General features: G+C 42.1%; 1 protein-coding gene across 4 annotated transcripts in view; it reads right to left on the reverse strand.

Annotated features, from left to right (window-relative positions):
* Positions 1-20935, reverse strand: part of CACNA1H (calcium voltage-gated channel subunit alpha1 H) — a 710377-nt gene that overhangs the window by 134338 nt on the left and 555104 nt on the right. For all 4 annotated transcript variants that reach the window (XM_089656030.1, XM_089656029.1, XM_089656027.1 and 1 more), the window contains 5 exons: positions 17133-17223; positions 14194-14402; positions 11633-12067; positions 7320-7420; positions 4208-4331 (listed from right to left, as the gene is read on the reverse strand). In XM_089656030.1, coding sequence (XP_089512156.1) covers positions 4208-4331; positions 7320-7420; positions 11633-12067; positions 14194-14402; positions 17133-17223 — 960 coding nt within the window. The remainder of the gene's footprint in view (positions 1-4207; positions 4332-7319; positions 7421-11632; positions 12068-14193; positions 14403-17132; positions 17224-20935) is intronic.

Raw genomic sequence — 20935 nt, forward strand, 5'->3', positions numbered from 1 at the left:
GAGTAGCAACAGTGCTAAACTTTCTCCATTTGTAGACAGTCTGTCTTACCGTGGACACATAAACATCAAGGCTTTTGGAGATACTTTTGTAACCCTTTCCAGCTTCATGCAAGTCAACAATTCTTGATCGTAGGTCTTCTGAGAGCTCTTTTCTGCGAGGCATGGTTCACATCAGACAGTGCTTCTTGAAACCAGTAAACCCAAAACAGGTGTGTGTTTTTTAAGGGCAAGACAGCTGTCAGCAACACATCCAATATCATCACACTGATTGGAGTCAAGGTTGGCTCACTCCTGGCTCCAATTAGCTCTGGGAGAAGTCATTAAGCTAGGGCTTCACATACTTTTTCCTCTCTGCACTGTGAATGTTTACATGTTATATGCAATTAAACCATGGCAACATCTAATGTTTGTGTAGTATTATGTTCAGCAGACTGTGTTCTTCTATTGTTGTGACTTAGATGACGTTCAGAGCACATTTTATGCCCAATTCATGCAAAACTCCACATAAACCCAAGGGGTGCACATACTTTTTCTTGCAACTGTATATGTTATATACCTATATTTGCTGTTCTGAGAATCTAGGTATAGTGTCAGCAGCTAATTAGCAGCTTGGATTGCTATTACAAGAGAGCCGATCTTCAGTGCTAAAAAAAAACAGTACCGGGATGTTGCTTGCAGCTGCAGGCATCACCTCGGTATAACGGCTCAAATCCCAGCGATATACCCGTACCCCTAAAGTGGTTCATGGAGGTGTTTTATCTACCAAAGGATTTGTATTCCTATCCATCCAGTTCTGAGATTGACACAGCAGTCTAGTAGGGAAGGAGACCTGAGTTTTCTCTGTTGAAGGTCTTGCCCCTCCCGCAGCCTGCGACTGGATAGTGGAAGGATAAGCAGAAGACTGATGTTATCTCTGTCACTCTGCTCTCTTCTCCCATCAGTATGCTCCTGGCACTGCAGCACAACTGATTCGCTCCTCATGCTGTTCCCCCCACTAAAAGTCTGAGCTCTGCTGTACAGGAACTGCAAGAGACTGATCTCAGGGCAAATTCAGGTATTTACACTGCTTGGGTTAAAAAAAAAAAAAAACATTTAATGGTGTAATATTCAGTACAGAGCTGCATTTGTCTGTCTTTTTATATCGGTCTGGAGTTCAATTTTTTACTTTTTAACCTTGTCTGCCCTTCTGGATTGTTCCATTCTGATCTAACTCAGTTCCACAATGTTCTAGAAGACATAAGTCCTACACATTTCCTTCTGCTAGCCATCCTGACAGACAGCTGAATGGAGACAATTTTCTGTGAAGTAGTAATTCCTCTCATTACCACTAATCACCAGATCCCGGTAATATCCGAGAGTCGAATTTATAATTACTGAGTCTTCCTGTCACTGTAATCTCTTCAGCTCTCTCCCTGTGTCTTCACCAACCCTCCAACCGTATCATTTCAAATGAAACTTTAAGTACGTTCGCATTTATTATTTATTTATTACAGCTACTTATATAGCGCCGTCAATGTACGCAACGCTTTACACACACACAATATAAATATATATATATATATATATATATATATATCTCACCTTTTATACCGATGTGAATGTTTTATTTATTTATATATATATATATATATATATATATATATAAAAATAAATAAAACATTCACATCGGTATAAAAGGTGAAATATATATATATATATATATATATATATATATATATATATATTGTGCGTTTGGTGCGCTGCATTTGCTCGCATGAGTGTTCTCATTCATTGTGGTGCCTTGGCAGCCCACGCATGACTAATGGACGGCCTTAAAGTGATTGTACCCTCACCTTGTAAAACGACCCCTTCAGTTTGAAATGAAAATGAAATTCAAAACATTTGTGTATAGATATACTGTAAAAAACATTATAAATATTTAAGCTTCAGAGGATTTTTTTGCTATTCAGCACTACACTACTTTAACTGGCAATTGAGTGGTCATGCAAAGCTGTAACAAAATGAATGTTATATCATTTTTTTCCACACAAATAGAGCTTTCTTTTGGTGGTAATTAATCACCACTGTTTTCTTATATTTTATTATATAAAAAAAAACAACAACAATTTTGACAAAAAAAAAACAATTTTTTACTTTCTGCTATAAACATATAAAATAAAAACATTTTTAAAAAGCAAGTTTCTTCATAAATTTAGGTCAAAATGTATTCTGCTCCATGTCTTTAGTATAAAAAAATCACAGTAAGCGTATATTGATTGGTTTGCATGAAAGTTGTAGCGTCTACAAACTATGGGATATATACTGTAATTTTATTTTTTATTGATTGATTGATTTATTAATTATCATCATCATTATTATTATTATTATTTTTGCTTTTAATACTAGTGATTGTGGCAATCAGCAACTTATAGTAGGATTGTGATGGCGGGTAATCTGACACATTGTGGGAACTGACTAACTGACACTGACATTACCAGAACCACTAATATAGAGATCAGTGCTGTCACTGTACTAATGACACTGGGTGGGAAATAATTACCATTTAGGGGCAATCAAAGGGTTAACTGTGTGCCTAACAATATGCAATGTGTTTACCGTATGGTGTTTTCAATAAGAAATGTAACAGTTTTTACTCCCTGCTATGCAGGGAAAAAAAAAACAGCACGTCATTACTGTCAAGAGACCTCTGTGCTGTTTACCAACACAGAGCTCTTTTCTGCACTTCACTCCGCAGATCAGCAGGTCCCAGGCATAAATCATTGGCCGGACCTGCTGCTCGCCATGTGCTGGAGTGAATGGCAGCACAAACGAGGAGACTCGTGCATGCATCCTACTAAGAAGAGCTGGATCGCATACATGTGATCTGGCACAGAGAGGCCATCTCGCTGCAGTATATATACATGCAGCAGTCAGCAACTGAATAGGTACCTTGTTTACCCCTTTCTTTATAAGTGATCACCTCTGTTCTCAGCAGCGTGAGAGCTAGGGGAGGAGAAACAGCAGGACACCGATCTTCCCAGTGAGTGGGTCTGTAGGGGGGACGTATCGGGACAAGTTTGATCACTGGAAGAGAGCAGGCTGAGTTCAAGCACTAATGGGCTTTTCTCCTGCCTAGTGTGGTCAGTTTTTAATAGGAAAGCACAGGGCCTGGTAGGGATTTCACACAGAGGAAGCGATACAAAGAGAGCAGGATACTTTTTCATACAAGTGCATGGTACAGCAGGCACATATCAGGAATATGAAATGTTGAGTTTACAAATTCTTTAAAGCAAGGCATGTTAGCATGTGGTAATGTTTACGCGTCTTTACTATCCTGGATGCAAATGCACATTAAAGCTCTTTAAGTTTCTATAAGATCATCTGTGATGGCCTCAGTACATAGCCTCATAGACGTCTAACCAGCTGTAATGTCTAGGCCAGTGTTTCTCAACCTTTTTTCAGTCAAGGCACTCTTTAAAATTATGGACAGTCCCAAGGCACTCTTTAAAATTATGGACACTTCCGAGGCACCCATTAAAATTATGGACAGTCTTGAGGCATCCCATTCTAAAATGTGAAAAACGATTCTATTACTTCTATATATAACGCAGCGACATCCACACATGTAGGACACCCAACATTAGAGAGGATTTATTCTTCCAAAGCAAATACACCTTTGCACACTGGTACTGACTAGTATTCCAGTGTTTCTGTTCTTTCTCAATTTTTCTCCATCCCTGAGCTAATGTGACCCCAGGGCTGATGGAGAGGGGTGGGGAAGGTCAAACTAGGATGCTCTTCAGGCAGTTGACATCCTCCTTATCAACTAATGATGTCATTGGTTGTCAGGACGCCGGTGGCTAGAAGGTCATAATGGTGCACAATGAAAACCTGTGGCTTTGTTGATCCACCCGCTGGCTTGTATACACGTTTTGGGCAATTTTTAGACATTTTGCCAAGGCACCCCTGAAATAACCTCAAGGCACCCCTGAAATAACCTCAAGGCACCCCAAGGTGCCTGGGCACCCTGGTTGAGAAAGGCCGGTCTAGGCACAGCCAGGGCAGTGAAGGCTAGCAGTGCTGGATGTAATGAGTGTTACAGTACAGCATTGGTTTCGGACTGTGCTATCAAGACCTAACCCAGGACCACTCTTATCACATCACAGACCTTGGAGATCAACAAGTCAAGTAACAGCCACCAAATATTTATCACTTTTACTGAACCCACCAGGCTGTTTGGGCCGATGTCAGGTCGTTCCAGGGCAATGGTTATGCAGTTCAGGAAGATGAAAACAAGAACCACATGGTCAAACATCTTGTGGGCAATGACCTTTTGGCACATCACGCGGAACCTAAGGAAAAAGATATAAATGTGAACTGGGGCTTATCATTAATCTTCAGCATGGTGGTGGAGAGGATGAGTTACATACGTGGTGAATCCGTGGGGCACTAGTTAGACAGTGGAAGATGATAACTGAAACAGTGGGTGTTGAGAAAAGAGCAGAACACCATCCAGGATAATATACAAGCAGAAGAAAAGATTGCCACTCCCAAGATCTCTTGGTAATGCTGATGTCTGGGGACTAAAGCCAACCATAGAGACAGTAATATTCTTTCCTGGAACCACCGGTTGCAGGAAAGAAATTTGCTCGATTCCCCATCAACGCAGTCAATGTTGATGGGGGAATCCCTCCCTCTGAGCCATTGTGTTCTCATGGCGTGGTGATTATGCTAGCGGCTATAACAGGCTGGTTGTACGCAAGTGATTGATCGATCAACTTGGGTACATTCAGGCTGGCCATGCATGGCTTAAACACCAGCTGGTCCCTAGTTTGAACCATCTATGGTCGGCTTTAGGAGGAGGCATAGGATGGAGCTCATCCATGCTCTCCAAACACCATCCACAGTTTACCAGTAATTTCAGTGGTCATTAAAACTTTTGGAGAACATGCACATAGAACATATCCACATATGAGTTCTGAAGTGGGACTTCTATGTGCATGTTCTTCAGGACAATAAGAGTTTATTAAAGGATAAGTTCACCTTTGGAAACATGTTACATGTTCCACCCATTTTTAGGGGTGTGCTATCACAGGGACAGAGGGGATTGGCATTCGCTTGCCAATCCCCTCTGTCCCTGTGATAGCAGTACGGGGAGAAGTTCCTTGTACCAGCTGTCACTTTTTTGAAAAGAGCGCGGCCGTGAGGAGCTCCACCCACAGGGCTGCATCATCCATTCACAGTGTTCTGTGAATATAAAAGCTCCACCCATGCGGCCCCGTCATCTATTCACAACGTTCTGTGAATGCGAAAGCCACATCCTTTGTGGCTGCCGGCTTGTAGTTTTCAGTGAACTACCACGGCACTGTTGAGCACTGTGGTCGTTCATTGAGTCCTCTTGTCAGTGTGAAACTGCCTGTTCATACGATGTATGGGGAGACAGCTTACACTGACAGTCTGCAAGAGCCCTGCATGGCACCAGTGATCTGCCGATCGCTGGTGCAATGCTTTCCAGGCTCCCAAGAAAAAAAAAAAGTAAATGCAAATTTGTTATCTGAAAAAAATGTGCATTTATTATTTTTTTTAAAAAAAGTGAACTTATCCTTTAAACGTTCAAATAATCAGTGTGCAGCTGTTGGATAGTACATCAGGATAGAACACACTGGCCTTTTACATCTGAATTACTAAAGGTGTAGGGCATGTTGCCTTTCACAATGAATTTTCGGTTATTTTGGTGAAAAGTGAAAGTGCCCTTTGGAAAGAATACCCAGTCATGTTCAAGGAAAAAAGTAAAATCCAGGATTTTCATTTGTTCCTGACTGGTTGACTGAAGTAGGTGCAATTTTACCTCATTCACTAAGATAAGTAAAAACACACCCTATACCTTTAGTAAATGAACCCCAGTGATGGGATTGCAGGCGTTGTACAACATAACAGTGGAAGTCAGTGTAGCAGAGTAAAGCTGGCCAAACATGGTTCCGTTTTTTTTGTTCAGCCAGCAGGCTGAATGAGAAACAACTGAACTGATTCCCCCATTCGCACATTCGAGGTGGGTGGGGGAATCCTCCCCACTGCAATACTGTATTCTGGCAATAGCGAGGCTCCGCCACTATCAGAATACACAGATCAGTACTGCAGCCTATAGCCTGCAGTGCTGATTGAGCAGCTTGAAGCCAGTTGAACAGAAATCGATCAGTAGAGCAAATACTGTGGCCATGCCTGGATTGAAATTCAGATAGTCCCATCAGAGTTAGTTTTGATCTATGTATGACCAGCAGGGCTGCTGATAAGGCTCTCCTGTACTGGGCTCCATCAGTTCAAAATGGGGGCCTGGGCAGCTGCTGAACGAGAATGCTGGCTGTACTGCCTAATCACTGATGACAATCATTTTCTCTTTCTCCCTCCAGCTCTGCTGCAGGGGGATTGGTTCTAGTTTCTGTGCCCCCTTCCACCTGCTGTCCAGGCCCCCCAGTGTGCCCTTTTCCTCTGCAGCGCTGTCGGCTTTCCTCTTCTCCTCTCCCACTGGCAGCTGCTGTGGGCACACAGGGGGATTATTTCAGGATAAGCAGCCAGGAAGGGGCTGGTAAATATTTACTGGCCCCTTATTTTTCCTTAATGAGCACAGTGAGTGATTGGTACCGATCATTCCTGCGTCCATTCATAACTGAGGCAGAGTAAACTGTGAAGCCTCAAAATACTTCCTGTTCATTGGGACTTGATGAATCTATGTCTGCAGTCCCTTTCTCTGTCTCAAATGACATTAGGGGGATTTTTAGACCCTTGATATTTCACCAAAGTCCCCCTCAACAATTTCGATGTGTTTGAGTCCACTAATAATGATTTTAGTATAATTTTAGCAAACATATAATTTGATATTTTACAGGGGGGCCTGATGACCAGCTTAAGATACCAAAGATAGATTGCAATGTAAAAGGGGGTCACTGATTTAAAAAAAAAAGCTCATACTGGGTTGCCCTCCCTGAGACATATAAAAGTAAAAGTTTTCCTTTCAATTTCAGCAAACTGTGTGAGATTTCTATAAAATGTCTTTACTTTTGGGAAAATGTATTTGAGTCAACAGAAGTGGTGGATTCATAAAAGATAGAGGTGGTAGGCCGTGTTGCGGGAAATGGCAGTAAATTTACATCATATGTCATACATGAAAGTAGAAGGCAAGGGAGGACTGGGAATTTTTGACCTTGGGAGGCAAGCACAACCAACTTGCCCTTTCCTGGTGGGGGGCAGATGTATGTAGGCCAAAGAAAGTGTGTCACACAAGAACATGCTCTAACAGGTGTTATTGAAGCTGGTCTGTAGCATTAATAAATAAGAATTCTTACTGGTTTTGAGGTGCAAACATGTAGAGAGACCAGTCTTCATGAGTCTTGCACCAGTTGGGTTTGTAAGGCTCCAGGATCTTGCGGAGACGGAAACAGAAGCTCTGCAATTTATGATAAAAGGCTATCATTAAAGTATGCTTTCATTAGTACCTAAACACTTTATAGTAACTAAAACAAAAAACATTATTTAAAAAAAAAAAATGATCTGCTTTTGAACCATCTCTGCCACCCTACTCTAGATCAGGGGTCTCCAAACTTTCTAACCAAAGGACCAGTTTACTGTCCTTCTGACCAGGGGTGGACTGACAACTCATGGGGCCCCCAGGCAAAAGGGGATCATGGGGCCCCTGTGTCCTTGCCCAAACTCAAAAAAGCCCTATGAAAAAGGTACCAAGGGCATCTCATGGGGCCCCCTACTGACCCCGGGCTCTCAGGCAGAGCCCGAGTTTCGAAATGGTCAGTCTGCCCCTGCTTCTGACTTTAGTGGGGGGGCGGACTGTGGCCATTTGGAGTAAGAAAAGGTCAGTGGAAAAAAACAATGCCCCATCTTTGGTGTTAATGGAAGGAATAGTGCCCCATTCTTAGTGCCATTGGGAGAAATTGTGCCCCATCAGTGGTGTCACTGGGAGGAACAGTGCCTCATTGTTGAAGTCAATGGGAGTAATCACGTTCCTCATTGTTGGTGTCATTGGGAGGAATTATGCTTCATTGTTGAAGTCAATGGGAGGAATCACGTGCCTCATTGTTGGTGTCATTGGGAGGAATTATGCCTCATTATTGAAGTCAATGGAAGGAATCACGTGCCTCATTGTTGGTGTCATTGGGAGGAATTATGCCTCATTATTGAAGTCAATGGGAGGAATCACGTGTCTCATTGTTGGGGTCATTGGGAGAAATTGTGCTATATTTGTTGGTGTCACTGGGAGGAGTTGTGCCCCTTCGTTGGTGTTATTGGGGGGAAAAATGCCCCATTGTTGGGATCAGTGGATGAATCAGTGTCCGAAGGGCTGGATAAAAGTAAGCAAATGGTGACCTCTGGCAGTGGTCTCCAAACTGCCCAAGCTGCAGTTTGGAGACCACTGCTCTAGACATACGGCCATAAGCCTAAAAGACCCGTCAGAAGTCCACGATGAAAAGTAACTGAATCTGGATGGGGAATGAAGTAAATAGTCCTAAATATTACCCACTGCATGCTCTATATAGAAATGAGTAATCTTGTTTTAAAGATGTCTTCATTTAATTACGTAATTTTGATAAAATGTATTTTCCATTGCCTGACCTGGCCAGGACCAATGTAGTGTTTATCTCACACAGTGTTCCCAAGTTCCTGTATGCACATTTGCTTATATATCTGCCTGGTGCAGACTGTAAAAGGAAGACAAAAACCAGGCAAGCTGGACTAAAACTATGCTCTGCCCAGGGGCACATACAGATCTGTACAGGGAGCTGCATATTAATAAAGATCTAGCAACAAGTAATTATTGCACACATTTTCTGTAGTTAATGGGGGTATAAAATTATGTGGATCTTATAACATGTTTGGTTCACATTAAGGCTCCATTGACACTAGTGCGATTTCAGGTGCAACTTGAGTCCCACAGAAACACATGCCAATGGAAATCACATTGTTTTCAATAGTGCCCATTCGCATCAATGCAACTCAGCATGGTGTGATTTTGGAAAAGGTCCCTGTACTACTTTGGTACGATTCCAGAATGATTTTGGCCCCATAGAATATATAAACCTTTTCCAAGTTGCACTACATAAGCACACTGAAAGTCGGATCAAAATCGAATTGCAGCATTGTGAACCTAGCCTAAATTCCAACTTTGGGCTAAACTTTCTATTTTTAAAATGGCCCCCCAGGTACTATAAAAAACAGCTGTGGCTGCAATGTCACCTTTAAGGCTGGTTCACGCTGCACATCGCATGTGACTCGCAAAGGAATCGCACTGCGTTCCTGTGCAAATCACATACGAATTCTGTGCATACATTTTGTATGGCTCAAATCGCACCACATTCGCACCAAAATTGCGCAGGGCCCAAAATTGTCTGCACAAGAATTGGCTCGCATGGGTGTTCACACCCATGCAATCTGATTCTACAAATCACACCGCATTTTGGCGAACCGATTTCGGGGTGTCGGTAACTTAACACACACGCCCGCAGCGGTTTGCATGAACGGGGTGCGATTTTGATGCAGTGTGGGAATTGCAGAGAAACCTGTGCAAATTCCCCACCACATCAGTGTGAACTGGCACTTAAAGCAGAGCTCCACCCAAAAGGGGAAGTCCCGCCTTAAAGACTGGTCCCCAAATTTGATAGGTACATGCTCCCACTTCTGCTCCGATCACAAGCGGAAGTTGTCCTCCTCCCCTCCCTCCCCGTAGTCTTTTGGGACACGTGACAGGTCCCAGAAGACTACAGGACCATTCAGGAACACAGCACAACTCGCGCATGCGCAGTGGGTACCCGGCTGTGAAGCCGCAAGCTGTCACAGCCGAGTGCCCACACTGAAGATGCTGGCGCCCAGGGAGAGAAGACGGCCAGTAAAACGGGCTGTGGGGGACACAACATGGGACCGAGGTGAGTGTGTGGTGTTTAAAAGTCAGCAGCTACATTTTTTGTAGCTGCTGACTTTTATTTTTTGACAGCGTGAGTGGAACTCCGCTTTAATCTGAAGCTTTCCCTTGCAGTACCTTTTCTTGGCCACTCTACCAGGCTGAATGACACCCAGTGTGGCGGGGTGTCATGGGGGTATCACTACAGCATCCATGGGGCAGAGAGTGGTGCTGATGTCAGTACAGCTCTTTGAATCAGAAGGTAACGTCCCACCCAGAAAAGAGGCAAAGATAAAATGTGATTGGACTGAAGATTTTGGAAACGGTACCTTTAAAAACAAAGAACATGCATAAATACAGCCAACATGGGGGCGGAGGGTTGAATTTGGTTTGGAGTGCATTGCTCGGATGTTGGGCTTACAGTGGCTTGTTATGTGCTAGTGCCAGGGGCGGACTGACAACTCATGGGGCCCCCGGGCAATAGGGGATCATGGGGCCCCTGTGTCCTTGCCCAAACTCAAAAAAGCCTATGAAAAAGGTACCAGTGGCATCTCATGGGGCCCCCTACTGACCCGGGGCCCTCGGGCAGAGCCCGAGTTTCGAAATGGTCAGTTTTTGTGTGTGACCATCTACTTCCTAATGTACATGACCCTTTTATCCCATGCACTCCAGGTATTTATATATGGGGGTTGAATTACTAAAACTGGAGAGTGCAAAATCTGGGGCAGCTCTACAAAGAAACCAATCAGCTTCCAGGTTTTTTTTTGTCTAAGCTTACTTGAACAAGCTGTAGGAAGAAGCTGATTGGCTGCCATGCACAGCTGTACCAGATTTTGCACTCTCCAGTTTTAGTAAATCAACCTCACAGTATATGTGTTGTAGTGTATGTAAGATCAAACTGTGCAAATCCCCAATCAACTGAAGTCACAAAGCTATAAGAGGATATCGTCTCTTAAAAGGTTAATTCAAATGGATACTGCGCTATGTTTTGTAGTGCATTGTGGGTCATTGCGCTTTGAGGCCCATTAACACGCACACCCATAAAACGCATGAACAACATACACATTTAGACCTAAAATGGCCCAAATGCAAAGTTAGAATCCTTTTTTATCCAAATCGTACACTTGCCCCTGAGCTGTCTTTGAGAACCAAATAACATTCATCTGGTTTTTAACAATCTTTCCCTTCTCCTTATTTTAATGCTCTGAACAGTTCCCAAGCTGGTATAAAATACAGTTTTAATTCTCATTTAGCACAGATGACGGTAACAAAAGCTGGATATGAACCACGGGAAATTTTGTAGAGCATAGGATTGTATGAAAAGACCCAGGAACCCATGCAACGGAGAGCTCGACTCTCGTTATTGCAATGTTGTGATTAATTAGTAAGATGTGATAGAGCTGGAGGTATAAAACTTAATTGCCCTGTTTTTCCTGTAACTGAAAAATCAATGAGTATTAATTAGTTGCTGGGATACTGCAGCTGTAAGTACACTATGGAAAGATTAAGACAATGACTGTATAGAGCTCCATGTCTTCCTCTTCCCAGACGGTTCATTTACGAAGCCTTAATTAAATACGCCAAGCTTAGTCGGGACAATGTGACTGCCTTCTCCTGGGAGCCAGAATCGACTTCTATTGTGTCTTCAAATCAAAACAACATCAAGTGAGAGACCAGAAGACAACTTGATTTAGACACCAGGGGTCTCAATGTTGCTCTACCCAAAGGGGTCAAGGGAAATGATGAACTTACGTCCTCCATGTCATCTTCATAGTCGATGGGGTCCTCTTTGTGTTTCTCCACCCTGACGAACAGGTCACTGGGCACATGCACCATTTTTCCATTACAGTCTTGGTAATCCGCAGGTACCATAGCCAAAGGGTTGACGCTGAGCGAGTGGCGCAGAGTGGGTACTTGGAGAAGCTCCGGGATGTCCAAGGAGCCACGAGTGTCTAGAGATCCTGCCCGACGGTGGAGGGTTATTCTGGGGACGGCGCTAGACTTGCAGTCATCAGAGTCATCGTCTGTGCTGCCCTTCCCCTCTCCGGAGAGTAAAGACTCTCTTTCCCCAGACTGGTTCCTTTTCTTGATGCTTGGGGCCCGGCCTAGACTGTTCCAGCTAGAACGACGGCTTCCCCAGTTGCTGTACGTGCCCCATGGGGCGCAGGGGGAACTCCGAATGCTGGCCTAAGGACAGATGATATAATAATTCACTTGCAGCACAAACAGTAACTCAACATTCTGCACATGAGTAGCCAACTGCTAATCCACATAGATTAAATTCAGTACAAAATCCAAATTTTTTGAGAAATAAAATCACCATCGTATTAACCAACTATATACTCTATATATATACATATATACGGTATATATATATATATATATATATATATATATATATATATATACACTATATACTCGAGGGTTGCCCTATCTGCCAATGATTCATACATCTCTGCCAGGCAGCACACTTAGGAGGGTGACACCACCTTGCCTATTAGATTTAAGGAATATGGCGGTATCACCTCCCCACCTCCGGCCTGCTGACTGCACAGCGAAGGAGCAGCAACATAAATGATCAACTCTGCTCACTCTGCTCTCTACTTCTGTCAGCACATGTTTATAAAATAAAGTCTGCTTGGATTCCAGTGCTGCCATTCCCAGGGGACTGATATCAAGACAGATTCAGGTACTTATGCATGCTGTATTTAAAATACATTTATTTATTTTAAAGACATAAACCAATGTAATTAAGCAAATCTCTGGGCTTCAGGTTTCTCTCTCGGTCTCCCACTTTTCCCTCTTTGCAGTGTTGTATAATTATTTATATTTACCTTCTTCCGAAGTCTTCAGGCTATTCACATGATGCTTAGGGTCCTATTCTTCTGATGTTCCCCAAGCATGGAACAGTCTTCCATGGTGACGTGGTGGTGAGGTGCATAATTACATTGTGGGTACAGGGAACTAAACTTACACCCTCTCACCCCCTGTCAGGTGGCAGATCCATGATGCCCTGCACTTACAGTATGTCCTCAATCCTTTGGTTTCAACTATGGTGGGCCCTTCAACCATGAAAACTGAGGACATCTTGTAGTGGGACAGAGGAGGTGACTGTGACAGCATGAGCTACGTTTCATTTTTAACACTGGCTAGGGCTTATTTTTTGTAAAAAAAAGATTTTGGGTTGGCTTTTAAATGTTGACTAAAGTTCAGCTTTAACTGTTGTGAAGTCTCTGCCCAATTGCAACTTACGGAAGCAATAAATAAGGGAACAAAGCATCACATACGACTACAGTTTGAAACGCAGATGCAACATGATCGGTGATGTGTAAGAAAAAGCTAGAAGATCTTTGGAAATGTCCAGAATTGCACAGTAATTTGCAATGGGGCCCTATGGAAAATAGGGTTAAAGTGGTTGTAAACTTCAGACATGAAATATGAAAAAACATATCCCTCTATAGTGTGTGCTCGTCTCTATATGCTATATGCATGAGTCACTTCCGATGAGTTTTCCTGACACAAAGAGAAAAAAGGAGACAGGGGAGGGCACAGTATGTTCTGCACTTTATGTATGTAGGGGAAAGCAGCTGTAGATGAACTGGCACAACTTATGTAGGAGGATATTTGGATATTTTTCATCTCTGTGTATCACCTGAGGCCAGTCAATTCACTGGGTATATATAAGGGTTTACAACCACTTTAAGGAGAAAATAACCAAATATCTAATTGATTGTTGAAAAACAACACCTCTATTTCTCCTATTTCGCACTAGTATTTTTTGCTTTAATGTCAAAAGTGGGACATGATCTGTTTATGAGGCTACAGTTCTCTACAGTTTCTTGCTACTCCATCAACTGAAAGTGAGACTTTATCGGACACATCTTTGTAGATTTGCCTTTGTTCACCTAAACTCAATATTTTGGAGGGCTGTCTCCCACAATTTTAGCCATATAGTGTTTTTCTAGATAGCTACCAGAAAAACACAACAGCTTTGCCCTAAATGTAACATTCAACCAGGGGCGGACTGACCATTCGAGCACTCGGGCACTGCCCGAGGGCCCGGAGTCAGTAGGGGGCCCCATGAAATGACCCTGGTACCTTTTATAGGCTTTTTTGGGTGTGCTTTGAGTGTAAGCAAGGACACAGGGGCCCCATGATCCCCTATTGCCCAGGGGCCCCATGATTTGTCAGTCCGCCCCTGCATTCAACGTTTTACGAAAGGGATGAATATGGCAAACAGATCTGTCTCCCATAAGTTCAGAACATTGGACAATCCCTTAAAGTCAGGCAGAAAGAAAAGAAGAAAAACTCACCAAAGACCTCTGATCACAGTTGGATGGATCGATAGACGCATTGCTTCCCCTTCTAGAATCCACAAAGGTGTGCACAGAGTCCATACATGGAGAGCTCTTGGGCGTGGGCATTGGTGTAGCAGCCGTGCGCATGATAATTGGAGGTGGCATTGAACAGCGAGGGTCAAGGTGTCCGTTGGGGGTCACTGCAAGTGAGTACATCTTAAGCTCTGTGGACAAGAAGATAAATGGTTTACCTGAAATTATCAGCTGTAATGGAACTAGCAAAGCTTTTGCACAGTGTGGGAAAACATCTGAACAAATGTAATTAAAGTGGAACTAAAACCATCGATTACACTGTTTCCAAAATCGGTCCAAGCCGAGCCATCAAATGGTGTCATAGCTGATCACATGTGCAGCACCATGGCTACCGCAGATCAAACAGAGGCCAGTATGGCAGCTTCCTGGGCTGTAAAGGATAGGAGGGTTTAGTTCCACTTTAAATATTTCATTGGCAACCATACAGTATCTAAAGAAAAACATTGGTATTGGATTTTCAGTTGAATTCGACACCAGTTTTCAGTGCTTATGTAAAATATAATATTTGAGTATCAGTGCAACAATACTGGTAATAATAGGTTTGAGTTTACGCTAAGTTTAAATCCCTACTAAAGTATCTCACCATTTTATCCCTTTATAATCTTCTGCTATCTTATAACTTGTGATTGATATTTGCTTGGAAATGCCTTAAAATACTTTTAACGCTCAGCAAAAATGCTGCTTGTTGCCTCCCCCCTTCAGTGCTCTGTGTCATCAGAGCTGAGTATTAGTCACACCCCTCAGCACAAGTGTCCTCACACAGACTTGTACTACATAGAAGGGGAGGAGACATGTCTGAAAGGGCTTTAATGGAGTACTGAGTGCACTAGGTCTAACTTTGGTGCCTACTTGACTTCATATATTTATGCTCCCTGCATAACTGCTATAACAGGAAATAGAGATAAGAGGATACAAATGGAGGTTGTTATTACGGTGTGTAATTATTTCTGTGGCTTCAGTTGGGCTTTACAGGTTTAGTGATAGGGTCAGTTTACACCAAGGGTTTAGGTTAAGGGTTTTGGTTCAGATTAATGGAAAATTTAGGGGCTAGGACAAGGTTAAATGTGCCACACCCGAAAAACTAGATACCTGAAAAATTTAAATACAACTAAAGGCATACTTTTCCATTTTGGATAGAGTAAGAATTGTTATAGTCCCTATCACTTTTATTTTTACCCCCTGTGTCCTATTAGGGGGATCTCCCTTAACCTCCTGTCTCATAGCCAAAACAGGAAGTGAAAGGAGATCCCTCAAAGGTAAGGGAATCTCCGGTTGTCACCAGGGTCCCCAGATCTAGTGTCCCCACTGGAAGATTTCCCTTCTATTACTGTTTTTGGGGCCAACCCAAAATGTGTGATTTTCTTTTACTTTCTCTTTCAGTAATAATGGTAAACATGACACATACTGTAGAGAGGGTGAATCTCCCTAACGGGGGCACAGACAGCAGTAAACACAGGTGTTCTAATTAGTGATCTACCGATACTTCTGCCGCCTAAATTTATTGCCCGAAAACAGGTTTATTGGCGTTTTACTGATAAAAAAAGTGCCAATAATGTCAATTTTTTTTTTAATATTGTGCAGTATGTACATATATCTTTCAATAAAAGTTATTTTACGTTACTGGATATATATAAAAAATATATATTATTTAAAAAACTGTCCATTTCGGTTTCGGTTTTCAGCCAAGTGCATCCTGAATTTTCGGTTTCAGTCCAGAATTTTAATTTCAGTGTACTACTAGTTCTAATCCCTATTCAATCTATCCAGAACTAGAAAACAAAGTGTTTGGCTTTAGTTATACTGTAAATACTAATAATGCTCCCCTACCAGCTAATCCTTTGTCATTCAGTCCTGGCAATGGGAAAAATATAAACTCAATATGATGGAGCACAACTCTGTAAACCAACACAATTGTGATACACAAAGTAAATACAAATAATCACTCCAAAATAAAGTCCATAAAGCTTGTAGTATTTCCAGCACCAGTGTAGTTCCCGTATTCCACTATCTTCATGTAACTGAGCACCAGTGCTCAGCACACAAACCACCTCCCATGAACCATATATGTTCACCTTGATACTTGACCCCAATAATAAACAACATCAAATATGTTTTTGCCCCTTCATAAGCTAGGCAATAGATGGATCCTTGCGTAATCCTTGGTATATAACCTATGAGGGCAAAAGCGCATAGACCTTGGTTAATGTTGGGGTCAAATATTGAGGTGAGCATATACGGTTGATGGGAGGTGGTTTGCACGATGTGGCGATCAGTTACATAAAGATAGTGGAATTCGGGGACTACACTGGTGTCTGAAACACTAAAAGATTTATGGACTTTACTTTGGGGTGATTATTTGTATTTACTTTGTGTATCACAATTGTGTTGATTTATAGAGTTGCGCTACACAATATTGAGTTCAGGGTATATGTAAGGGGTGGAGTGGAATCACCTAACGGTGTTGAAGCAGAACTGTTGATATATTTGCACATCATTTAAGTAAGGGCGTCTGCGCTGATTGCCACTGAATAATGGTAAAACTAAGTCCCAGGCTAGTGTCCAATATCTTTCATATCTACAGTATGTGTTTGTGGCCTTCAGCTACTATTCAGCGCTGACTTATAGCAAACTATCCTTGAGTCTGGCTTTTTCCATATTTTGACCAACTAGGACAAGCAGAGCAGATAGAATAGACACACAGGGGAACCAAAGTTCAAACTTCACCCTGTGTTTCCCGACCAACTATGGAGTCATAATAAAACTCATACTTTCTGAAACTATATCAAGGTTTTATGTCTGGTGAATTTTCATTACAGGTCATGTCTGGCAGAGTTTCTCTATATCAGGATAAGTAAAACTACCTGCGGCTCGGAGATCTTTCAGTTTTTCCAGGTCTTCATCGAAGTTGGCAGAGATTTTGTCCTCATCTGCTTCTGACTTTGTGGCATCCCCCTGGAGGACAGATATAAGGAAGAGTGATGGGAGGATACGACAGATGTGACGGCTTGACGTGTGACAATGACAGCGAGGATCGAGCTTCAGTGCTGTACGTTGCTCTTACTGTTTTATCAGTGTTTTTCCGCATGAAGCATCTCTAATCTGTTTCACACAGCTCTGCTGGACCCGGATTACCTATGTACTACGCTGCAGATAACTGTGCTGCTCACTTATCTGGGAATTATACATCTTTACTGACCATGCTGCAAAAGCTCAATATGAGACCGTAATGGAGAGACCTGAAAGTAGGGAAAGAGGGTGCTGCCAATAAGCCTAATTTATCAAAATGTCTAAAAGGAGAACTTTGGTTGGGAGTTGCTGATATAGCTGATGCACAAGAATTGTATTGGCGATTAGTGAACAAATACATGTTTCATGAACTGAAGGTAGTATACTTGTATTTATTTCCAAAATGGATAGTGCAGTAATCACAGAACTAGTGAAAATGAAAGTGCTGTTGAGGTAAAAACCCAATAAAATAAATGGTAATTGAAACATGAAATTAATTAGAACTAATTAGAAAACTGGGGATGCTTTCTCTTTATAAGTGTCTCAAAGTCTGGGGTGATGGTAGGGGCATTAGAGTGGCCTGGGGGGCACTTGTCCCACGGCCAAGTCTGCCACTGGTCACAACCCACTTTTGGGTCGTAACCCATTACTTGAGAAACGCAGCTTTATACTTTATATGCTTAAAAGATTTTGACCATCATATCTATATAATTTTAATGGACTCCAAAACCATTGGCATTAATATAGAATTGGCCTCCAACTCCAATATGGAGCAGCTATAACAGCCTCCACTCTTCTGGGAAGGCTTTCCACAAGATTTTGTAGTGCGTCTATGGGAATTTGTACCTATTCAGCCAAAACACCAATTGTGGGGTCAGGTACTGATTTTGGATGAGAAGACCTGACTCATAAAAAGCATTCCAGTTCATCCCAAATGTGTTCAATAGGTTTAAAGTCGGAATCACCTGAGTTACTCCACACCAAAGTCATCATTTAGGGAGCTGGCCTTGTGTACAGGGACACAGTCAGTACAGTAAATGGCCTTTCCCAAACTGTTACCACAAGGTGGAAAGTGCATAGTTGCTTAAAATATCTGTATACTTGGTCATACCTGTCCTTGGAGAAAATACACGACTGTAATGTGGACATCACATTTTAAACTGATGTGACAGTGAAATTGGATTATCAATTGCTTCAAGGACAGGGATTGGAGGAACGGTGTATTGGATTATCAGGTACTTCTAGTAAAGGGATAATTGGGATAGGGAATTGAATTCTTTAGAGTTTATCAAGGGAAGGGACTGGTGCAATAAGGGCACCAGATTATTAACTCCTTAAAAGAAGAGAGACATTGGATTATTGGAACCTTGGAGGAAGTGGTTGGTGTGATAAGAACCATGGATTCTAAAGCCAGCCATAGACAGTTTGAATCTCGGTTGGTTCAGCAGGAACTGGCTGATATTCGAACCATGTATGGGCAGGCTGAATGTACCCAAGTTGAGCAATCAATCAATTTGGGTTTCATTATTATGCAATTATCGCTAGCAGCTTTTGTAGAAACTATCAGTAATCACTGTCTTCTCTTGGCGGGGACAGCTTTACCTGCCTCACACCAGGAGAACACAATGGGATTCTACTGTCAACACTGTCATTGGCTGCAGGAAAGAAATTTGCACCATCGATGGCCTGCCTAACTGAATCGGGAAAAAGAACTGGTGTTATAAAGGCAAAGGATTTTAAACGCCTTCAGGAGAATGGTGTGGTTTGGAAACACTTGATTATAACCTCTAACATAGATGCAATTGGATTGATAGGGACAAAGGTTTTTAACTGCATCAGGAAAAAGGTATCAATGTGATAGGGACACTGGATTATAACCTCCATCTGTCAAGGCATTGGTGTGATAGGGACACTGATTTATAACCGTCATCCGTAAAGGTATTGGTGTGATAGGGACACTGATTTATAACCTCAGTCAGGGGTAGAGATTGGTGTGTTGGAGATAATACCCTGGATTATAAAACTCTCCAGGGTAAGAGATAGATATGAGTAGTTAAATTGTATAAGCTATACAAACATTTGTGTGCTTATCTCTGGAACCGGAGGGAAGTTGGCCACTAGAAGGCACTTAGAGAATAAGTAAATCAGAACATATAAGTCAGAACAAGCTGAATTAACCAGCGTTAAGTCCTTGTTTTAATTGTTTTATGAATTATCTCCTGGCCGTAATCCTCTAATGAACTCATAACTATAACAAATGACTTACTACAGTCCATTACTTTATTACATCCATAGAATTACTCTATCTTTTTGGACATTTGCACTAATTTGAGAGTCTGTCAAGGCGGGGGGCTTTTGGGGGATTTTTGTCTTATTAATGTGTGTCTCGCTCTCAGTCTTGTAGAAACTTCCAAAAACTGACAAAGACTTTGATGACTAAATGACTTTTTTGCTTTAATTAGATGAGCAGTTGGGTGATGTTAACGAGGTGCTAAAAACAGTAAAATGCCCCTCAGCTTCTCAAGGTTATTGCAAGGCTGAGATCATCACTTGGCAGGTTCTCCCCAGTTAGCAGAAAAATGGGGATAGTCAGCATTTTGTGAGGGGGGTCTGGGAGGGGTGCTTGGATTTCCAGGAAACGCTATCTTTTTTATTATCCATTTCAGGCTCCATTTTGACACTATAATTCATGGCGCAGTCAAATGTTGGCATGCCAGGCGCTCTTATCGTGTGAATGCAGATGGCTACATTAAAGTGACATGGATGGATTGTGCCCTCTTAATGTTTCCGACTTTATCTTGTAAGACATTCTCAAAGTTCTGTCTGGAAGAACGTTTTCTGGTGCTTTTATCTTTCATCATTCTGTGTTGCCCATCTATATATAATATCACATTTGGTACGTTTAGTTTGGTACATTTTGCAAACACTGTTTTAAAAAAAGCAAGAAGAATAAAAATCATCCAGTAAACTATTAGCCAGGAAACATTTCAGTGTTTCAAAAAGTTTAGATTTTTTTTTTAAAAGGCACAAAAGCTGATGGTGGAATCACCTTGACTTTACCAAAGCTTTGAATCCTTGCATTAGGCTGTTCTGTATGAGTGCCCCAGTGAACAATAAGACTGCTGGAAGGAAAGTTCCAAACTGGGGGTGCAGTATATGACAGGGGGCACAATGTCAACAGTGTAACAGAAATACAGGGAACTAGTTTTCCCCATTCACTCAGTTCTATACCACGAGTCACAACTCAAAAACAACATGTCAAAGGTAATGCAGAGGTGATGCAGGAATGAACAGGAAATGCTAGTATGTATTAGACTGTCATTAGATTAGGATGATTAAACAGAACATGTGCCTCATTATATCAAGTGTCCCTATCAGAGTCCCACCTTACATCAGGAGTTCTCATCAGAGTCCTTCTTTACATCTGGTGTCCCCATCAAAGTGCCCCTTGCATCAATTGTTTCTATCAGAGTGTCCCCTTACTTCAATTGTCTTTATCAGAGAGCCCTTTACATCAACTGTCCACATCAGAGTGCCTCCTTACATCAACTATCCCCATCAGAGATCCCCCTTACATCAATTGTCTCCATCAGAGTGCCCCTTACATCAACTGCCCCCATCAAAGTGCCCCCTACATCATTTGTCCCCATCAGAGAGC

This window comes from Staurois parvus, unplaced genomic scaffold, assembly GCF_062004578.1.
Source record: "Staurois parvus isolate SC_StPar_1 unplaced genomic scaffold, SC_StPar_1.0 ptg000882l, whole genome shotgun sequence".
Taxonomy (NCBI): Eukaryota; Metazoa; Chordata; class Amphibia; order Anura; family Ranidae; genus Staurois; species Staurois parvus.